The sequence below is a fragment of the Spermophilus citellus genome (genome assembly GCF_964194105.1).
Source record: "Spermophilus citellus genome assembly, chromosome: 1".
Taxonomy (NCBI): domain Eukaryota; kingdom Metazoa; phylum Chordata; class Mammalia; order Rodentia; family Sciuridae; genus Spermophilus; species Spermophilus citellus.
The window spans coordinates 133,183,024-133,199,036 of record NC_138182.1 but is presented as its reverse complement, the minus strand read 5'-3'; the positions used below and the strand labels follow the sequence as shown (position 1 = coordinate 133,199,036).

The 16,013-nt window shown below is 47.2% G+C and overlaps 1 protein-coding gene across 1 annotated transcript in view; it reads right to left on the bottom strand.

Moving 5' to 3' along the window:
- Nucleotides 1-15,798, bottom strand: part of CCNJL (cyclin J like) — a 53,939-nt gene extending 38,141 nt beyond the window's left edge. The window contains 5 exon segments of the mRNA XM_081303351.1: nt 14,758-14,872; nt 15,276-15,289; nt 15,291-15,389; nt 15,393-15,469; nt 15,472-15,798. Coding sequence (XP_081159477.1) covers nt 14,758-14,872; nt 15,276-15,289; nt 15,291-15,389; nt 15,393-15,469; nt 15,472-15,529 — 363 coding nt within the window. The 5' untranslated portion in view covers nt 15,530-15,798.
- Nucleotides 15,799-16,013: the final 215 nt, after the last annotated feature.

The window sequence follows — 16,013 nt, the reverse complement described above, 5'->3', positions numbered from 1 at the left end:
AATGAACACACACACACACACACACAGATATGCAGAGGGAAGACAAGGTAGATATCCAGAGAAGAAGGCCTTGCGAAGGTGGACGCAGGAAGTGCAGGCATGCAGCTACAAGCTCAGGACCACCCTGAGCTGCCTGGGATCTCCTGAAGCTGGAGAAGGCTTCAGAGACAGCACAGCCCTACCCACACCTCAATTTCAAACTTACAGCCTCTAGAACTGCAAGAGAATGACTTTGTTGTTTTCAGTCTCTCCGTGTGTACGCTTTGCCACAGCAACCCTAGGAACTGAACATACCCCCTTGTTACTGAATCAGAATCCCTGGAGATGGAGCTGGGCAAGTTTGAGTCCGATGCCCAACTATCAGCTCCAAAAAGGTAAAGAACTTAATTCTGTTCAAAACATGGTGGCTTACACTGAGGCTGGCACACAGTCAGCTGCTTAAAAAAATAAATAAATAAAAATGTGTTGAAAGAAAGAATGAACAGGCACTGATATTCAAAGAACAGCCAGTGCCTCGGGCAGTACGTTTAACTGGTTCTTTCTCTTTCAGAAGCAACTTTAATAAACAAATGAGATAATGTCCACAAGGCATTGGCAGTCTCTGGCACACGCAGCAGGTACCCAGTAAACATCTACTCCCTTCATTCAGGGCAGCGTGTCCTTTGAGATTACTAGAAGCTAACAGTTTCCTTCTGGGATTCTTCAAGAACAATGTTCACTGTGAAAAAGGCTGACGATGCTCAGTTCCGGAGTTACTTTGTTCCAGCGAGGAAGCAACTTGAAATCTTTCCTGTCTCATCTATCTAACTGGTCCTCTTGACCTCTGTGTCTAAAACCTCTCAAATCTCTGTTCTTCCTGTGCTGGCTTGGATGCCATCACCCTGGATGGCTACAACACCTCAATAGCCAGGGTCCACTTCCAGTGAGCCAGCACCCCCTTCTTACATCTGCCCCATAGCTCTGTACCTGCTCTCAGGACTGAAACATCTAGGGAGCTCAACATCCCCAAAGCCAATGCTCTTGATCCATCTCCCTGATGCCCATCTTCACCTCACCAAACCAGCAAACCAGGCCTCATGGGGCTCACACACTGGCATCTGACTATCACATGCTGCCCTGAGCCTGGTAGAAGAACTTCCTCCACACCTTTCTCTCCTTTACTCATCCTTTAAACCTGTATAAACAACATGTCCTCTTTAACAGCTTTTCAAGACTTCCCAGGCAAGGGGAGAGTGGTCATCAGTGTGAGTTTTAGGGCCAGGCTGCCTACTAGCTGGGTGGTCTTGGGGAAGTTATTTAACTCTCTTAACTTTGCATGTCTCACCTCTGAAATGGGAACAATTATAAGACCTTCTAGAGGGGGTTGCCTGGAGGCTGAGCTAGTGGAAGGGAACAGAATGCAAGCCCTTAGCACAAAGTGAGCTCCCATTAAAGGTGGACTATCATTACTAGCCATTATGGCCACAATGTGTGGCTGTAAGTGGCTTTATATGACCATGTCCTCAGTTATGCGAAGGACCCTGAGGGCAGAGTTTGGGCCATGGTTCCTCCTGGCAGAGCCTCCCATAAGGCCACAGGTAATACACTGGACTCATTCAGTGACTGTGAATGACGAGGCTGTGTTATGGTTTGGATCAGGAATGCTGCACAAAGATTCTTGTGCTGAAGGCTTAGTCCCCAGTGTGGAAGTGTTCAGAGATGGCTTTGAGGAAGTGACTGGATCACAAGGATGTTAACCATATAAGTGGTTTAATCCATTGAGAGTTCACAGATCCATGGGCTATCAGGAGGTGGGCCTAGTTGGAGGAAGTAGGTCACTGGGGTATGCAAGTGGAAGGATATATATTATCTTTGGCCCCTTTTCTCTCTCCCTCCCTCTCTCTCTGCATCTCTGCTGCCCTGAGCAGCTTTGCTCTGCCACACCCTTCCACCATGATGTGCTGCCCCACCTCAGACCCAGGAATCAATGAAACCAGCTAACTATGGACTGAAACCTCAGACACTGTGAGCCAAAGTAAATCTTTCCTCTTTTAAGTGGATTTTCTCAGATATTTTATCACAGCAACAAAAAGTGGATGAATACAGGTTACCTCCTGGACAGTGTGTGCCAATCAAACCAAGGAGAGGACCAAGGAAATAAGACAGAACATTGCCTTCCCCAGACTCAGGCTGACAGAGCCTACCAGGACCCATGCTCAGCTTCTCCATTTCTGACCACAATGTCAATCTCCCCTCCAGAAGTGTACCTGACACCAGGCACGGGTCCTTAGCTTTTACCTTGGTTTTCATTTTTTTTTAGCTTTTTTTTCCCCCAGGGCTGAGGACCGAACCCAGGGCCTTGCGCATGCTAGGCAAGCGCTCTGCCACTGAGCTAAATCCCCAACCCCGGTCCTTAGCTTTTGTCTGAAAAAAAAAAAAAAAAAAAAAACCTTCCAGAAACAACTTCATAGTCAATCTTAAAAATAACCATGAGAACAAACTCTGAAGCATTAAGGGCTAATGGGGTATCATTTCTGCAACAGGGTTCAGAAAAGAAATGTGTACATGTAGGAAAAGACAAAGATAAAACAAATATGTTAAAATGTTCACAAAATCAGGTTCTATGCTTGCAACTCTTCTCTAAGCTTGAAATCGAGTCAAAACTGAAAGTTAACAGCAAAGGAGACTAAAGAGAGATTTTGACTCCAAGTCAACAGCTCTGTATCACTAACCCCCACCTTCTCACCTAGCTGGGCCACTGCCCCATGTCAGCTGTCTGAGGGGAAGTCCACATTACACCATCACTAACTTCAGGGCCCATTGCAATTCCTCTGCAGCCTGTGTGTTTTGGCTAAGGTAAGGCTGGGGGTAGCAGATCACAAGATTTTGAGGCCTCCAGTCTCCCATTTGACAGGGGGACTGGGACCACGTGCCTAAGCTCTGGGAGGCTGTTTCTCTACCAATGTGATGGAGTTACTGGCAGCCATGCCACCTGCCCCACCAGACTGCTGCGACAGGGAAGTCCAGGAAGGCAATCTGTGGGCTGCAACGTACAGTCAGATAAGGCGTCTGTGATGTGCAAACACTGAGGGGCCCTTGTGCAACCGTGAACCTGGCTTAGAACTGCTGGGGGAGTGGGGGAGCGCCTGCCCTCATGGCCCGTGGTCTAGGGAGGGAGCCAAACGGACATCAGGCAATCATGTAAGTGTGTGAGTACAAGTTCTGCTAAGAGTTGAAGGAATCATGTGAGTGGTCTGGGAATATATAACAAGGGGCCCAGCCCTGAACTTGTTGGGGAGTCAGGGACACCTTCACTGAGGAAGTCTAAAGCCAGAGAAGAAGTAGGTTAAAGCACGTTATAATCCCACAAGAGTGGGAAGTACATAAACCAAACTGTTCACAGAGAATACAAATGAGAGCATGAGGAAGGAACAGGTAAGAATATGGCAGACACATGTACTGGCTTCCCAGAGAACCAACGGCCTGAAAAAAAAATTTAAAGGATGTCAGAGGAAGGAGACATTAGAGAATAATATACTAAACTGAATTAAAAAAAAAAAAACCACCATGCACAGATCTGGATTATAATGTAAACAAATCCCTATAAAAACCTTTTTAAAAATAAAAGATTGGGTGTCACTATATTGCTCAGGCTGGCCTTGAACTCCCGGGTTCAAGTGATCTTCCTGCCTCAGCCTCCAAAGTAGACGTTCCACCGCATCTGGTTGATTATAAGAACCATTTCTGACACAATGGGAAAACTGACATGGACTGAACAATGGAAGATATTGATAAACTATTGGTAATTTTGTTAGGTGTCATAATGGCATAGTTATGTTTTTTTTTTTTTAAAGGCCTTAGCTGCAGCTGACCTTTGTGAATAAAATGACATGTTGTCCAAAGAACAGACCAAATGGGTAATAAAGCTGGGTGAAAGGTACAGGGGGAATCACTCTCTCTACTTTTATAACATTTTAAGATTTCTATAAAAATTAAGGGGAAAAAAACAGTAGCTAATATCAGAGTCAGAGGTTCTCTGAATTATTTGGATTTTTTTTTAAAGAGAGAGAGAGAGAATTTTTAATATTTATTTTTTAGTTTTCGGTGGACACAACATCTTTATTTTATTTTTATGTGGTGCTGAGGATCGAACCCAGTGCCATGCACATGCCTACCACTTGAGCCACATCCCCAGCCCTATTTGGATTTTTTTTTAAATTTATTTTTTATTGGTGCTGCGGATTGAACCCAGGGCCTTGTGCATACTAGGCAAGCACTCTACCAACTGAGCTATCCCCAATACTACTTATTTGGAATTTTTTTTTTTTTCACAACATTCAGAAACATCAATGATCACACAAGACAGGCTGTCTGTCCGGCCATACCTAGTGACTCCACCATAATTTTAGTGTATGGATGAGCCACGGTGTAAGCGACTCCCTTCTGATGGGCACTGCAGTTCTTTCCAACTCTGCTTTGCAGTTGAATCTATCCAATTCCTAATGCTCTGTCTTGTATTACATCCTTCCCTCCATCCTTGTCTCCCCACAACCCACCCACTCAAGTCCTCCAATGAGCCCTTCTAGACTAAGTATCTGGCATCACTGTGTGGTGCTTCCTGTCACAAGAATGCCCAGGTTCTGGCACCATTTTCTCCAGTGACATGCAAGGGACTGGTGCCTCAGGACAATTCAAATTCTGCCTCCCAAAGACTTAGTTACCAAGTGACTGCCACTTGGGGCTGGGGAGAGCAACACACACTGCAATGGCTGGGATGAAGAGGGGAAGGATGAATTTTCTGGGCAGGTTCCCTCAACAGTCCTCATCCAGCCCCTGACAAGGGTCTCAGGCCAGTTTCCTGCTGCAGGCAGAGGTCCATGGATACCAGAAATGATCCAGAGAATACCCTTCCCATTATCTAGTGTTTTCCCCATTCTGGATTCCTGGTCATTTTAAACAAAACCAATGAAACATGATTTTTAACCAATCCAAATGGCAGTAATTTTTTTAAAAGGATTATGTTCAGGGTTAGCAAAGTTATTGGGAAGAAGTCATTCTATCACATCAGTGCAAGTGCAAAACAGTGCAACCTTTCAGGCTGATTAACTGATGACATGCAAGGTTCTTAAAATCATACTCTGTGACCAGCAATTTCAAATTAGAAATTCATTACCATAAGCATACTTACAGATATACAGACAAGGACCACCACCATAGGACTATGTAAAATCCAATGGTAAATCCAATGGTTCACCAGATACAATCCAAAAAGCATTCACTGGGGGGATGGATGAACAAACTGTGTTACATACATGCAATGATTTATTACTCGGCCTTAAAAAAAAATAGACTACTGAGAGAAACAACGTCCATGAATCTCATAAGCATTACATTAAGTAAAAAAAAAAAAAAAAAAGTAAAGTGAAAAAAAAAAAGGAAGTCAGAAAGGAGTCCATATAAGTTTCATTTATATGAAACTCTGGCAAAAACTAATCTAATCTACAAAAACAAAAGTAGGTCGAGGACTGTTTGGAGCTGGGCGTGGGATGGAATGACTGGCAGAGGAGGGGAACAGGGAGCTTTTTTAGGTTGATGGTAATGTCTTCCATCTTCCATTGTGACCTGAGTGGGCAAGTTTGCCAAAACTCACTGTATACCTAAGATCTGTATGTCATACCATATATAAATTATTCTTTGGTATTAAAAAAAATAAGCAGCTCCACCTAAATATCCAATAAGGAGATGAGTTGATCAAACCATGGTGTAGCCATGAAATAGAACATTATAGTGAGACTGGAGAGGAGTAACTAATAACCTAGAAAATCGTGTCTTACACCCAGTTCATGAAAAAAGCAAAGTTAGAGAACTATAATACACTTGATGGCATATTTGTAAAATAAAATACATCTATATGAATAGAAGTGACCAAAAGAAAACATTCTATTCATTCATTCAATATGAACCTGCTGAGTTTCTTTTTTTTTTAATATACCTTTCCTACTTTATTTTTTTAAAAGAGAGAGTGAGAGAATTTTAATATTTATTTTTCAGTTATCAGCGGACACAACATCTTTGTTTGTATGTGGTGCTGAGAATCGAACCCGGGCCGCATGCATGCCAGGCGAGCATGCTACCACTTGAGCCACATCCCCAGCCCAACCTGCTGAGTTTCTACTACACACCATTACTGTTATAACCCCAGCAGAAGACAAAGCATCCCTTTCTGCTCATTGAGCTTCTGTTCCACGGTTTTACAAAAGTATTTAGATGATTATGCAAACACTAAAATAATAAAATGGTAAAGGAAAGTATGCAAATCATACTACTAAGCGTATCAAAACACAGACAATTTATGCTTGCTCAAGCTTGCACACAACAACTCATAAATGACTATGAGATGTTAAGATCCTTTTCCTTTGGGGAAGAGAAACTGGGGGATAGGATGAAAGGAAATCTTTTCACTATCCTTTTATACAGCATTTCCTTTTAATCATGTTCATGTATTTTCTATTCCTAATAAACACAAGTGATTATTTCTAAGTTTTTTGCTAGGATCCGGCAATCAGGTAATTGGGTGGAAAAGAATGATGTGGAAAGATGCATAGGCAAAATGAACAGAAAATTTCCAAAGTCCCTTTCCAGTTTTACTTTTTAAAAAATCTAAAAATTCCTTGTGATGACATGCATACAAAAGAGCAGAATATACATCGAGTGTTATCAGAGGTCATTTTCAAGTGGTAGATTGGGAGGGGAACCTGACTTTCTTCCAATTGCTTATATTTATTTTTGCAGTTTCTGAAACAAATACTTTGTGTGCTTGTGTGTGTGTGCGTGTACGTGTGTGTAATAACCCAGAGTCACCTCCCGCTGCCAGGTGCACCAGAGAATCATTGGCTGCACTCCCTTTACCCAAGGGGATAAGTGATTTAGGAAGACAAAGAACAAGTCAAGGACAGGGGCATGGGGCCAGCTCCCAGCCCTCAACGTCCTCCCCTTACATAGAGAGTACAGGCTTCCCCTGTCAACCAGGGTGCCCAGCCAAGTCCTTCCCCATCCCATACCCCGGAGGCCCGGAGGTTGACAGAGTGCACACAGATCCATATTCTCCCTGGAACACCTGGGAGGCAGGTGTTACAGATTAAAAAAAGCCTTTGAAGATAAGTCTGCTTCTTCCAGACAAGGTGCGCTGAGATCAAGCTTCAAATGGGTGTTGTGCACACACACACACACACACACACTGTGCACTTTGGTATTCTAAGACCGAAGGATTCAGTGACAATGCCGAGTCCTGATTCGATTGTGCCACTAGCTTCCTGTAAGATGTAGGTGAGGGCCAGGTACCGGGGCCATGCCTGTAATCCTAGTGACTTGGGAGGCTGAGGCAGGAGGATCACAAGTTCTATGCCAGCCTCAGCAACTTAGACCCTGCCTCAAAATAAAAATAAAAAGAGCTGGGATGTAGCTGAGTCATAAAGCACCCCTGGGCTCAATTCCCAGGACCATAAAAATAAAGGAAAAAAAGAAAAAAAAAAGACATAGGTGAGGCATTGCAGCCAGGGAGTCTCAAAGCTGGACACCTTCTTGAATGACATATTGTCGAGCTCTCCAACCCCATCTTCAGTTTTTGGTCCTTCTCCCATCTTTCACCCTGTCTGTACACACCTCTGGGGATCACTCAAATCACCTTGGCAATGTGAACTGAAGGAAAACTCCTTCTTGTACTGTGAAGCTTGGTGCCCTCACCTCCAGAAAGGACCATGAGGGTCATTCACTTAAGATATCACTCGAAGACTCAAGTGACAATGCCAAGTCACTTGCGTCACCAGGAAGCACTCTGTCAGTACAGTAGATAAGGTCTTGTCAAGGCCCACATTTGGGTTTGAAAGGCCTGAACTGCATGTTCCTAAATGTAAGCTGGGCAGACGCAGCACAACAACAGGGTCTGAAATACCTTCCTATTGGCAGATCTGGGTGAGTTTTGTGATAGGGGAAGAACTCCTGCCTGGGGCTGCAAAAGCTCAAAGCTGGGTAAAGACATGGAAAACCCACCACTTTCTATAAGGAGACAGATGTGTAGCTTATGGTATAAAAATGTAAGGAATCTAGGCAAAAGAGTGAGAAAAAAATATATATATATGGAAAGAAAGAAACAAAAGAACATGCAAACTTCAGGGGTTGCTAGAAAACAACACAGTTGTAACTCAGGAGCCAAGGATGGATCTAGGATGAGATTCTACCATTAGTTGCTGGTAGAGTTCAGGCAAGACAGAAGCCCTGACGCATTTCTTCCCCTGATAAATTAGAGGAGCCCCTTTGCCACTCCAAGGCCAGACAACAGCAGAGGCCAAAGCACTTCAAGGTGAGAAGCACCATATATAGGTATGGACACCCACCCGGACCAAACAGGGAGGTCCTGACCTGACAGGGTCTGGCCTGGTCCTTCTCAGGGCCTAGAATGAGGCCAGCACCCACAGAGGCTAACTTTTCAGGGTGGTTTAAGGAGAGCATATTTCTTAGAGACCATTGCAAACAAACTAAAGCACCAGACCCTAGAGTCCTGATTGACAGTTTAAATATTTCCCTGCCTTGTAAAAAAAAAAAAAAAAAAAATTTACCCCAAAACAATTTACATTCAAGCTCTGATACAATCAGGTGTCTGCTCTTAAGACAGTGACATTTAGCTGAGCCTTGGAGTTCTGTCTCTGTAAAATAGGGGTAATCCCAGCACCAGGGCCAAGATGAGGAGTAGATGAGATAATCCATGGCAAAATTTGTGTTGTTGGTGTTTTGGAAGATCTTTTTCTAAATTCGATCACAAATCAATGCCCTTTATCATTCCACTGAATCAAGAAACCCTGGTCTCCCACTGATAAGGTCCTCTAAGTGTGCAGGGGGGCAGCTTCAGGAAGTGGGAGAGATGCTCCAGATGGCTGGCTGCTCTGCAGAGCTCAGCCGGGGGCAGGTACCATGTTGACTTCCACCCCAGAAGATGGTGGGCCCTGGGGGAGTGGGAGGAGGAGGAGGCCTCTGGCCAGGCTCCAGAGCCCAGAGATGAAGCTACCCTTAGGCCACATCAAGCCAGGCTTATCAACACGGCCTTCGGGTAGATATTTTTTCCTCCAAGTATCCACCTCCCCATCTCCCTAAATTCAAAACATCTTAAACCACAATGTTGAGGGCCCGCAAACATTTTCTTCACTTACTATTACTAACTCTTTTCTCCCAGTTGGAGAATGAAGGCTACATGTAAAACAAGTGTAAAGATGACGAGAGAGTTTTATTTTTTGTGGCTCATCTGGAGATAAAACTCAGGAAGAAAAATGGAATCTTTTGATAGAGGTCTGGGCAGGATAATCTCGATTCTTCTTTTCTGGGCTCAACCTGTAGTCATTTTCCCAGATCCTTAAGCTGTACTTTGGTCCAGGCCTGAAAACCTGCCCTGTGGTAATTGTCTCCGCCCAGAGAGGAGAACAGGCAGGTGTCTAGGGAGCTGGGAGGCATCCTCCTTTGTGTCCTGTGTCTGATAGCCCAGCTAACTATGGACTTCCTTGGCTGTTTTAGTCAGCTTTGTCACTGCTGTGACCAAAAGACCTGATAAGAGCCATTAGAGGAGGAAACGTTTATTTGAGGGCTCATGGCTTCAGAGGTCACAGTTCATGGAAGGCTGGTTCCATTCCTTAGGATGGAGTGAGGCAGAACATCATGGAGGAAGAGTGTGGTGGAGAGAAGTGGCTCAAGACATCAGGCTAGAAAGCATAATGACACTCCCCTCACGGATACAAAATATATACCCCAAAGGCACAGCCCCAATGACCACCTCCTCCAGCCGTACTCTACCTACCTTCAGTTACCACCAGTTAATCCTATCAGGGGGACTAACTCACTGATTAGGTTAAGTTTCTCCTCACCCAATCATTTCACCTCTGAATGTTCTTACATTGTCTCACATGTGAGATTTTGGGGACATCTAATAACTAAACTACAACACTGGATAAGCTAGGAGATACCCCTTGACAGAAGCCAAGGACCCAACATAGGATCCCTGGGAAGAACTTCTGCACAGCCATTCAACATCCCCCAGTAGAGTCTATCCTGGACCTGTTTCCAACCTATGGGCTCCTTACTGTCTGTGACTGCAAGGTCCCTCTGTCTGGGGACCCCGAAGTACAAGGCACGTTCATGCCCACAGGAGCTCAGGGTCTAATGGGCAGGACATGTTTACTACATAGGTGACAAAGATCATGAGAGAGGTAAACACAGGTTGTTGGGACAAGGACACATGGCAGAAGGGAGAGAGGCTGGGCAGGAAAAGTGTCCTTCAGGCTGAGTGCCATCCCGTGTTCTAATTCCACCATGGGTACTCCAAACTTGCCCAAACCTGCTAATTCTTGGGAGTCAAAATTCCGTATTAATTTTAAACTTTGGTAGATGTATCTTTCTGCCCAAAAAGAAAATAAAAACCCATAGTCATGGGTTTGCTCGTCTGGTACTAATACTTTACCAATGAGCAGCCTATCCGGTCCTCCTTATTTTTTATTTTGAGATGGGGCCTCACTGAATTGCTGAAGCTGGCTTCAAAGTTACAATTCTCCTACCTCAGACCTCCAAGTCACTGAGATTATAGGCGTGCGCCCTTGTCCTTGTTGCCAGGTGGCAGTGATGTGCTGGCTCCTCCCTCAAGTTCAGTGAATAGGGCCAAAGGGCACTCAGGTAGCAAACAGCAGGTAAGAAACCTGGCTCTCCCGTTTCCTGTGAATGGGACTCCACTGCCTCATTCACAGGACAGGATGCCTTATCCAGGCAGGCAGTCTTCCAATACAGGGTCCTGCTCCTGGGCACAGTCACCCCACACCCAGCAGAAAGCTCAGAGGGGGGGAGCAGAAGGGAGGCGGGGTCTAGGTGGCTTCCACAGGAGCAAGAGGGCCAGGAAGGATGATCAAAGGAGGAATTTAAGGGCTTATCATGGGAGAAAGGTAGTCTGAGAGCCAGAAGCAAGAGAGATTCCTCCAGAGCCCCCAGGGCAGGAGGGGGACTCCACTGCCCCATTCACAGGACAGGATGCCTTACCCAGGCTGGCGGTCTTCCAATACAGGGTCCTGCTCCTGGGCACCAGGCCCTTGCCAGACACATGGCTTTTGGTAACTGCTGTCTTTGGGGACCTCAACCCTGTCACTGGTCCAATGATCCAAAGAAATAACAAAGCCTTTCTTACAAGGATTGCCTGTCACCCTGTGGGCCCTGTGCAGGGTGGCTACAAACCCCAAGACTTATCCCGAGTCCACACTATATGAAGGGTCCATGGTGTCCCACGCAGGGGTGATACATGGAAAGGCAGAGCACCTGTAAGGTTCCTACAGCAAGTCCTACAAGGTCCCTTAATCCTTACATTCCTATGAAACACTTCTCTGTAGTTTTCTCATGAAGACAGTAAACACTGATGTATTCATCCTGCTCATCACTTCATACAAAGCAGGAAGGCTCCGTGGTAGGCACCAAGTCCCCAGCCCTGAACAAGACAGGCCTGTTCTCATGGAGCAGAAACTCTAGTGTGGGAGGAAAGATGGCAAACAAATAGGAAATGATTTCAGATACTGGTAACTGTTATAAGGGAAATAAAACAGTGATACGGAGGGGAAATACCACACTGGGTGAGGGGAGACAACCACACTATAGATACATAAGAAGCCTCAAAGAACAGCCAATGCAAAGGCACGAACAAGTTGGACCTGTTCAAGGAACAGAATTGAGGTCAGTGTGCCTCCAGAGGAATGAAGGGAGCTGGGGGTGTAGAGGGGCAGAGCATTCTCCTAGCATGTGCAAGGGTCTAAGTTCTATCACCAGCACAAGGAAGGAAAGGAGGGAGGGAGGGAGGAAAGAGGGACATGAAGGATGGGAAGGGAGCAGGAGAGAATGTAGTAGAGTACGCAAGGACCAGAGATTATATCCAGGGAATTTTTTTTTTTTTGTACCAGGGATTGAACTTGGGGGCACTCAACCATTGAGCCACATCCCCAGCTCTATTTTATATTTTTTTTAGAGACAGGGTCTCACTGAGTTGCTTAGCATCTTTCCTTTGCTGAGGCTGGCTTTGAACTCACGATCCTTCTGCCTCAGCCTTCTGAGCTGCTGGGATTACAGGCTTTTTGTTAACTGCTCTCTTTGGGGACCTCAATGTGCTCCACCATGCCTGGCTTCAAGATCTTTAAGCAAGGAAGTGACACAATCTAAATCATGGCTATTGTGGGAAAATGGACCTCAGCAGTCAGGAAGTTCAGCATTGCAGCTCAGGGTTTCACTGCCTTGCACCCAACACCTAGCCTTGTTTCTGTGGTGTTTCCTTTCCCACACTGTAGTCTGATGCTAGACTGGACTCAGATCTGATGAAAGGGGCCTCCCGCTCTTTCCAGAGTCTCAGGGTTGTCTCACGTGGGATAACTGCTAGTGGTTCTGTGGTGACAACACATGGCATACGTGTCCATGTACTTTGGATTCATCCAGCAATGTTCAACAAAGAATGAGTGTCTAGTGTGCGCCAGGTGAAGTTGTTCTACAGTGTTAAAAATGCATTATCAGAGAAGACGTTTAATAAAAAAAACTACCCCATGTGGGAAAAACAAGGGGCCAGCCCTCATTCCTCAAGGAAGGCAAGGCACATTCCGCTGCAAACTCTCCATTAAGCCAAATGTTCTTAAGAAACATCTTTTTGAAGAGGGAGAGGAAATAAAGAAAAAAAAATTTAGCAGCATTTGGAGGACGAGGGACACGCTAGCCAAAGACACTTGGGATTTGCCCTAATAAGATCAGCTTCAGGTAGTGGGTGGCCCTGGACACCAATCCCTGAGTGAATTTTCTATTTCTAACCTCTCAACCTGGGACAAACCTGACTTCACTTAGAGGTGAGCAGCCAAGAGGGAACTATAGGAGGGACTATGGCCTCGGTAAAGCACAATTCATGGGTGAATCACCTCCTTTGCGTGGCTTATATTCATATGTTTATATATAAAGGGCTGGGCTTGTCAGGGAACTGAACTAGTTGAGTTTATATTGCTCTCAGTAATCCCTCCCTCTAGGTCAAAGTCATTCTTCATAAGCTATGAGCAGAAAGGACAAGCACAGGAGCCTTTGATAAACAAGGAGGCTCAGTTTCCAAGGCAGCCCTCACTCACTGCATCCAGCCACCACCTCCAGGAAAGGGCAAGACCCCAGCACCTGGTCTACCACCCTTACCACCCCTGCTAATGGAACCAGCAAGACCTGGACTTCTCCAGAAGCCCAGTTTGTCACACTGGCCATTCTGCTCCAGGAAGATCAAGGGAAATGGGGAAAACTATAGTGTGGACAAGAACACCAGGCAGAGGTTCAGCAGAGCTCCCATGTAGCTGGAAGACAGCCACTCCTGAGGGAGCAAAACCCCCAGGAGCTGGCAGCAGGTCCCACAGACACCTGGTAGGGAAGGGCTGAATGCAGGAGCTGTGTGTGGAGGGACTGGGGTGCCCCAGAGAAGACCTCTCCCTCTCCACACTGGGTTGAGTAGCGCGCCCCCTTTGCTTAGTGTCTACCTAGAACCTCAGAATGTGACCTTACTTGGAAATAGGGTCTTTTCAGATGTAATTAAATTAAAACGAGGTCATACTGGATTAGGGCGGGTGTGTCGCTAAGAAGAGAAAATACACACAGATAGACTGCAGTGACGGAGGCCATAAATGCCAATGATTGCCAGCAGCCACCAAAATTTAAGAGAGAAGGTAATCCTTCTCTGGGGCTTTCAGAGAGGGTGTGACCCTGCCAACACCTTGATCTAGAATTTTTAACTTCCAGAGCTTCAAGAGAATAAATTTCTGTTGCTTCAAGTGCTCTATTCAGGTGGCCCCAGGGGGAAAACCACCTACTCCCCTGCTTCACACCTGTTCCCCAAATCACCTTTCCCAGTTTCAGCTCAGGCCAGGGCCTCCAGTCCACCTGGCCCTCGAGCCTCCTACGCCCACCAGCACTCCTCTCTCCAGGGGTCCCATTTCAGCTGCCACCTTCTGCAACAGGAGGGGAGCCAGGCAGGGAGGTTTTGTTTTCTCCTTTTCTCCCTCAGCCTTCCAGTTTTGTAGCCTCTGTCATGTAGATTGGAGTTTCTTAAATTTCAGTAGTTCCGTTCCTTCCTACACACACACATCACATATGGCCATTATCACAAAATACCATTGACCTAATATTTCTTTACATAAACTTACTCATTTTACTTAAATGAATTTACTGTGCCTAAGCGCTCTACTACTGAGCTACCCCCCCAGCCTAATAATTTTAAAAGGAACTGCTATATCATGACCTCAATAAATAGAAAATCAGCATCATTTATCCTATGTAGAACCTCTCTCTCTCTCCCTCCATATATACGTATACACACACGCACACAACACATATGAATGCCTATAAATTTCATATTAAAATATGTTTAAAGATCTATTCCTATACAATTTAAACCAACAAGGGGTGGCAATCCTATGAGAAATAATGCCTTTGCGGTAAGGTGACTGTCTCCGTTTAATCGTCCTGGCTGGGAGCTCTAGGCTCCTAATCAGCAAAAACTAGTTCAAGTTCTCTAATATTGCTCTAGTCCTCACTCCCGACCCCTACACACCCCAGCACTCCCGAGAAAGGCACCCAGAGTTCTGAGTTCCCACGCGGGGCGACCTGAGGACACCGTCGGCAGGCGGGAGGAGGAATGGAGAAAGAGGGCCGACTTTAAATACCCAGTCCCGCGAGTGACAAGGGCGGGGAGGGACTGACCTTCTCGCGCAGAGTGCAGTGGACGTCCGAGGCGACGCGCCCTTCCCACCACGGCTCATCCATCATCGCGACTGCAGCGCTGCGGTCCGCGGCTATCGGGATCTTGGGGCGTACCCTGCCAGGACACGGGCAACTACAGTGGCCGAAGCCTATAGACGGCTCCGACCCCCGCCCTTCACCCCAGTACCCTTATCCTCCCTCGCCCCTGGTCAGGGGCCCAGACAGGCGCCCCTCCTGCCTCTCTCAGCGAAGCTGGCGGTCACCTCCTGTCCTGGAAAGCCTACGGGTGCCGCCTCCTCTCTGCCCGCTGGACCCGGGGCGATCTGGAGCTGTGCAACAACTTGCAGAATTTTTATCTTCCCTTTTGCAAAAGTTGCAGAGAAAGTTACCGAGTCCGCTAGCTCGCCCGAGGCTGGAGCTCCGGCGGCGGCCACCGGCTCGCCGTCCCCAACTCCTCCCCCGCCGCCCAGCCTTTGTCCTGCTCCCACATCCTGCCCTCGAGCCGGGGCGAAACTCACGCATCCCTCTCCGGGCGTGGGGGGCCGCGGGCGCCGGGCCCCTTCCAGGGTCAAGAGGACTGTGCCCTCCGGAGCCTGCACGCGGCTGGACCTCGTCCCGGGCCCTCGGCGCTCTCAGCTGCGGCGTCCGCAGCCCGGGTCCCGGGCCGCCGCCGCGCCCCTGCGTGCGCTCGGGTCCCGCCGCGGCTCGCAGCTCGCGACCGCCGGGGGCCTCCCTCCCTCGCTGGGGGAATTGGGGGCCGGGCTTCGCGCATGCGCTGCCAGCGCCCCGCTCCCCGCGGGGCTGGGGGCTGGGAATTGGAGTCTTTCTTTCCCCACCGCTGGCTGGGCTTCCTGCCCGCCCTCCTCCCTCGCCTTGGTAGAAAGCTTCCTCTCACCTTGGCGGACACTTGTGGTGGGCTCCTGGGCACCCCGTCGGCTTGCACCGCGAGCGTGGGGACGCGGCGCCACCTGCGCGCACCACGCGTGAAACGCGCGGGCAGGCTGTCCCCAGAAAGTTCTGCCTTCCGCGTGCATTGCTCTAGCCAACCTGCGATAAGTTCCACCTGTTTTGTTTATTTTTTTCTTTCTTTTTTATTTTTAAACCCGCCCTGGGATGGGGAGGTGGCTTTCCAAACGACAGAAACTTCCCACAAAAGCTCTGGAAAAGCCACTCCTCGTTATCCATGAGTTCCTCACTGGTATTTATTGTGCTTGTGCAAAGTATGGATCCGTGCCGTACATTGTAGGAAAACTAGT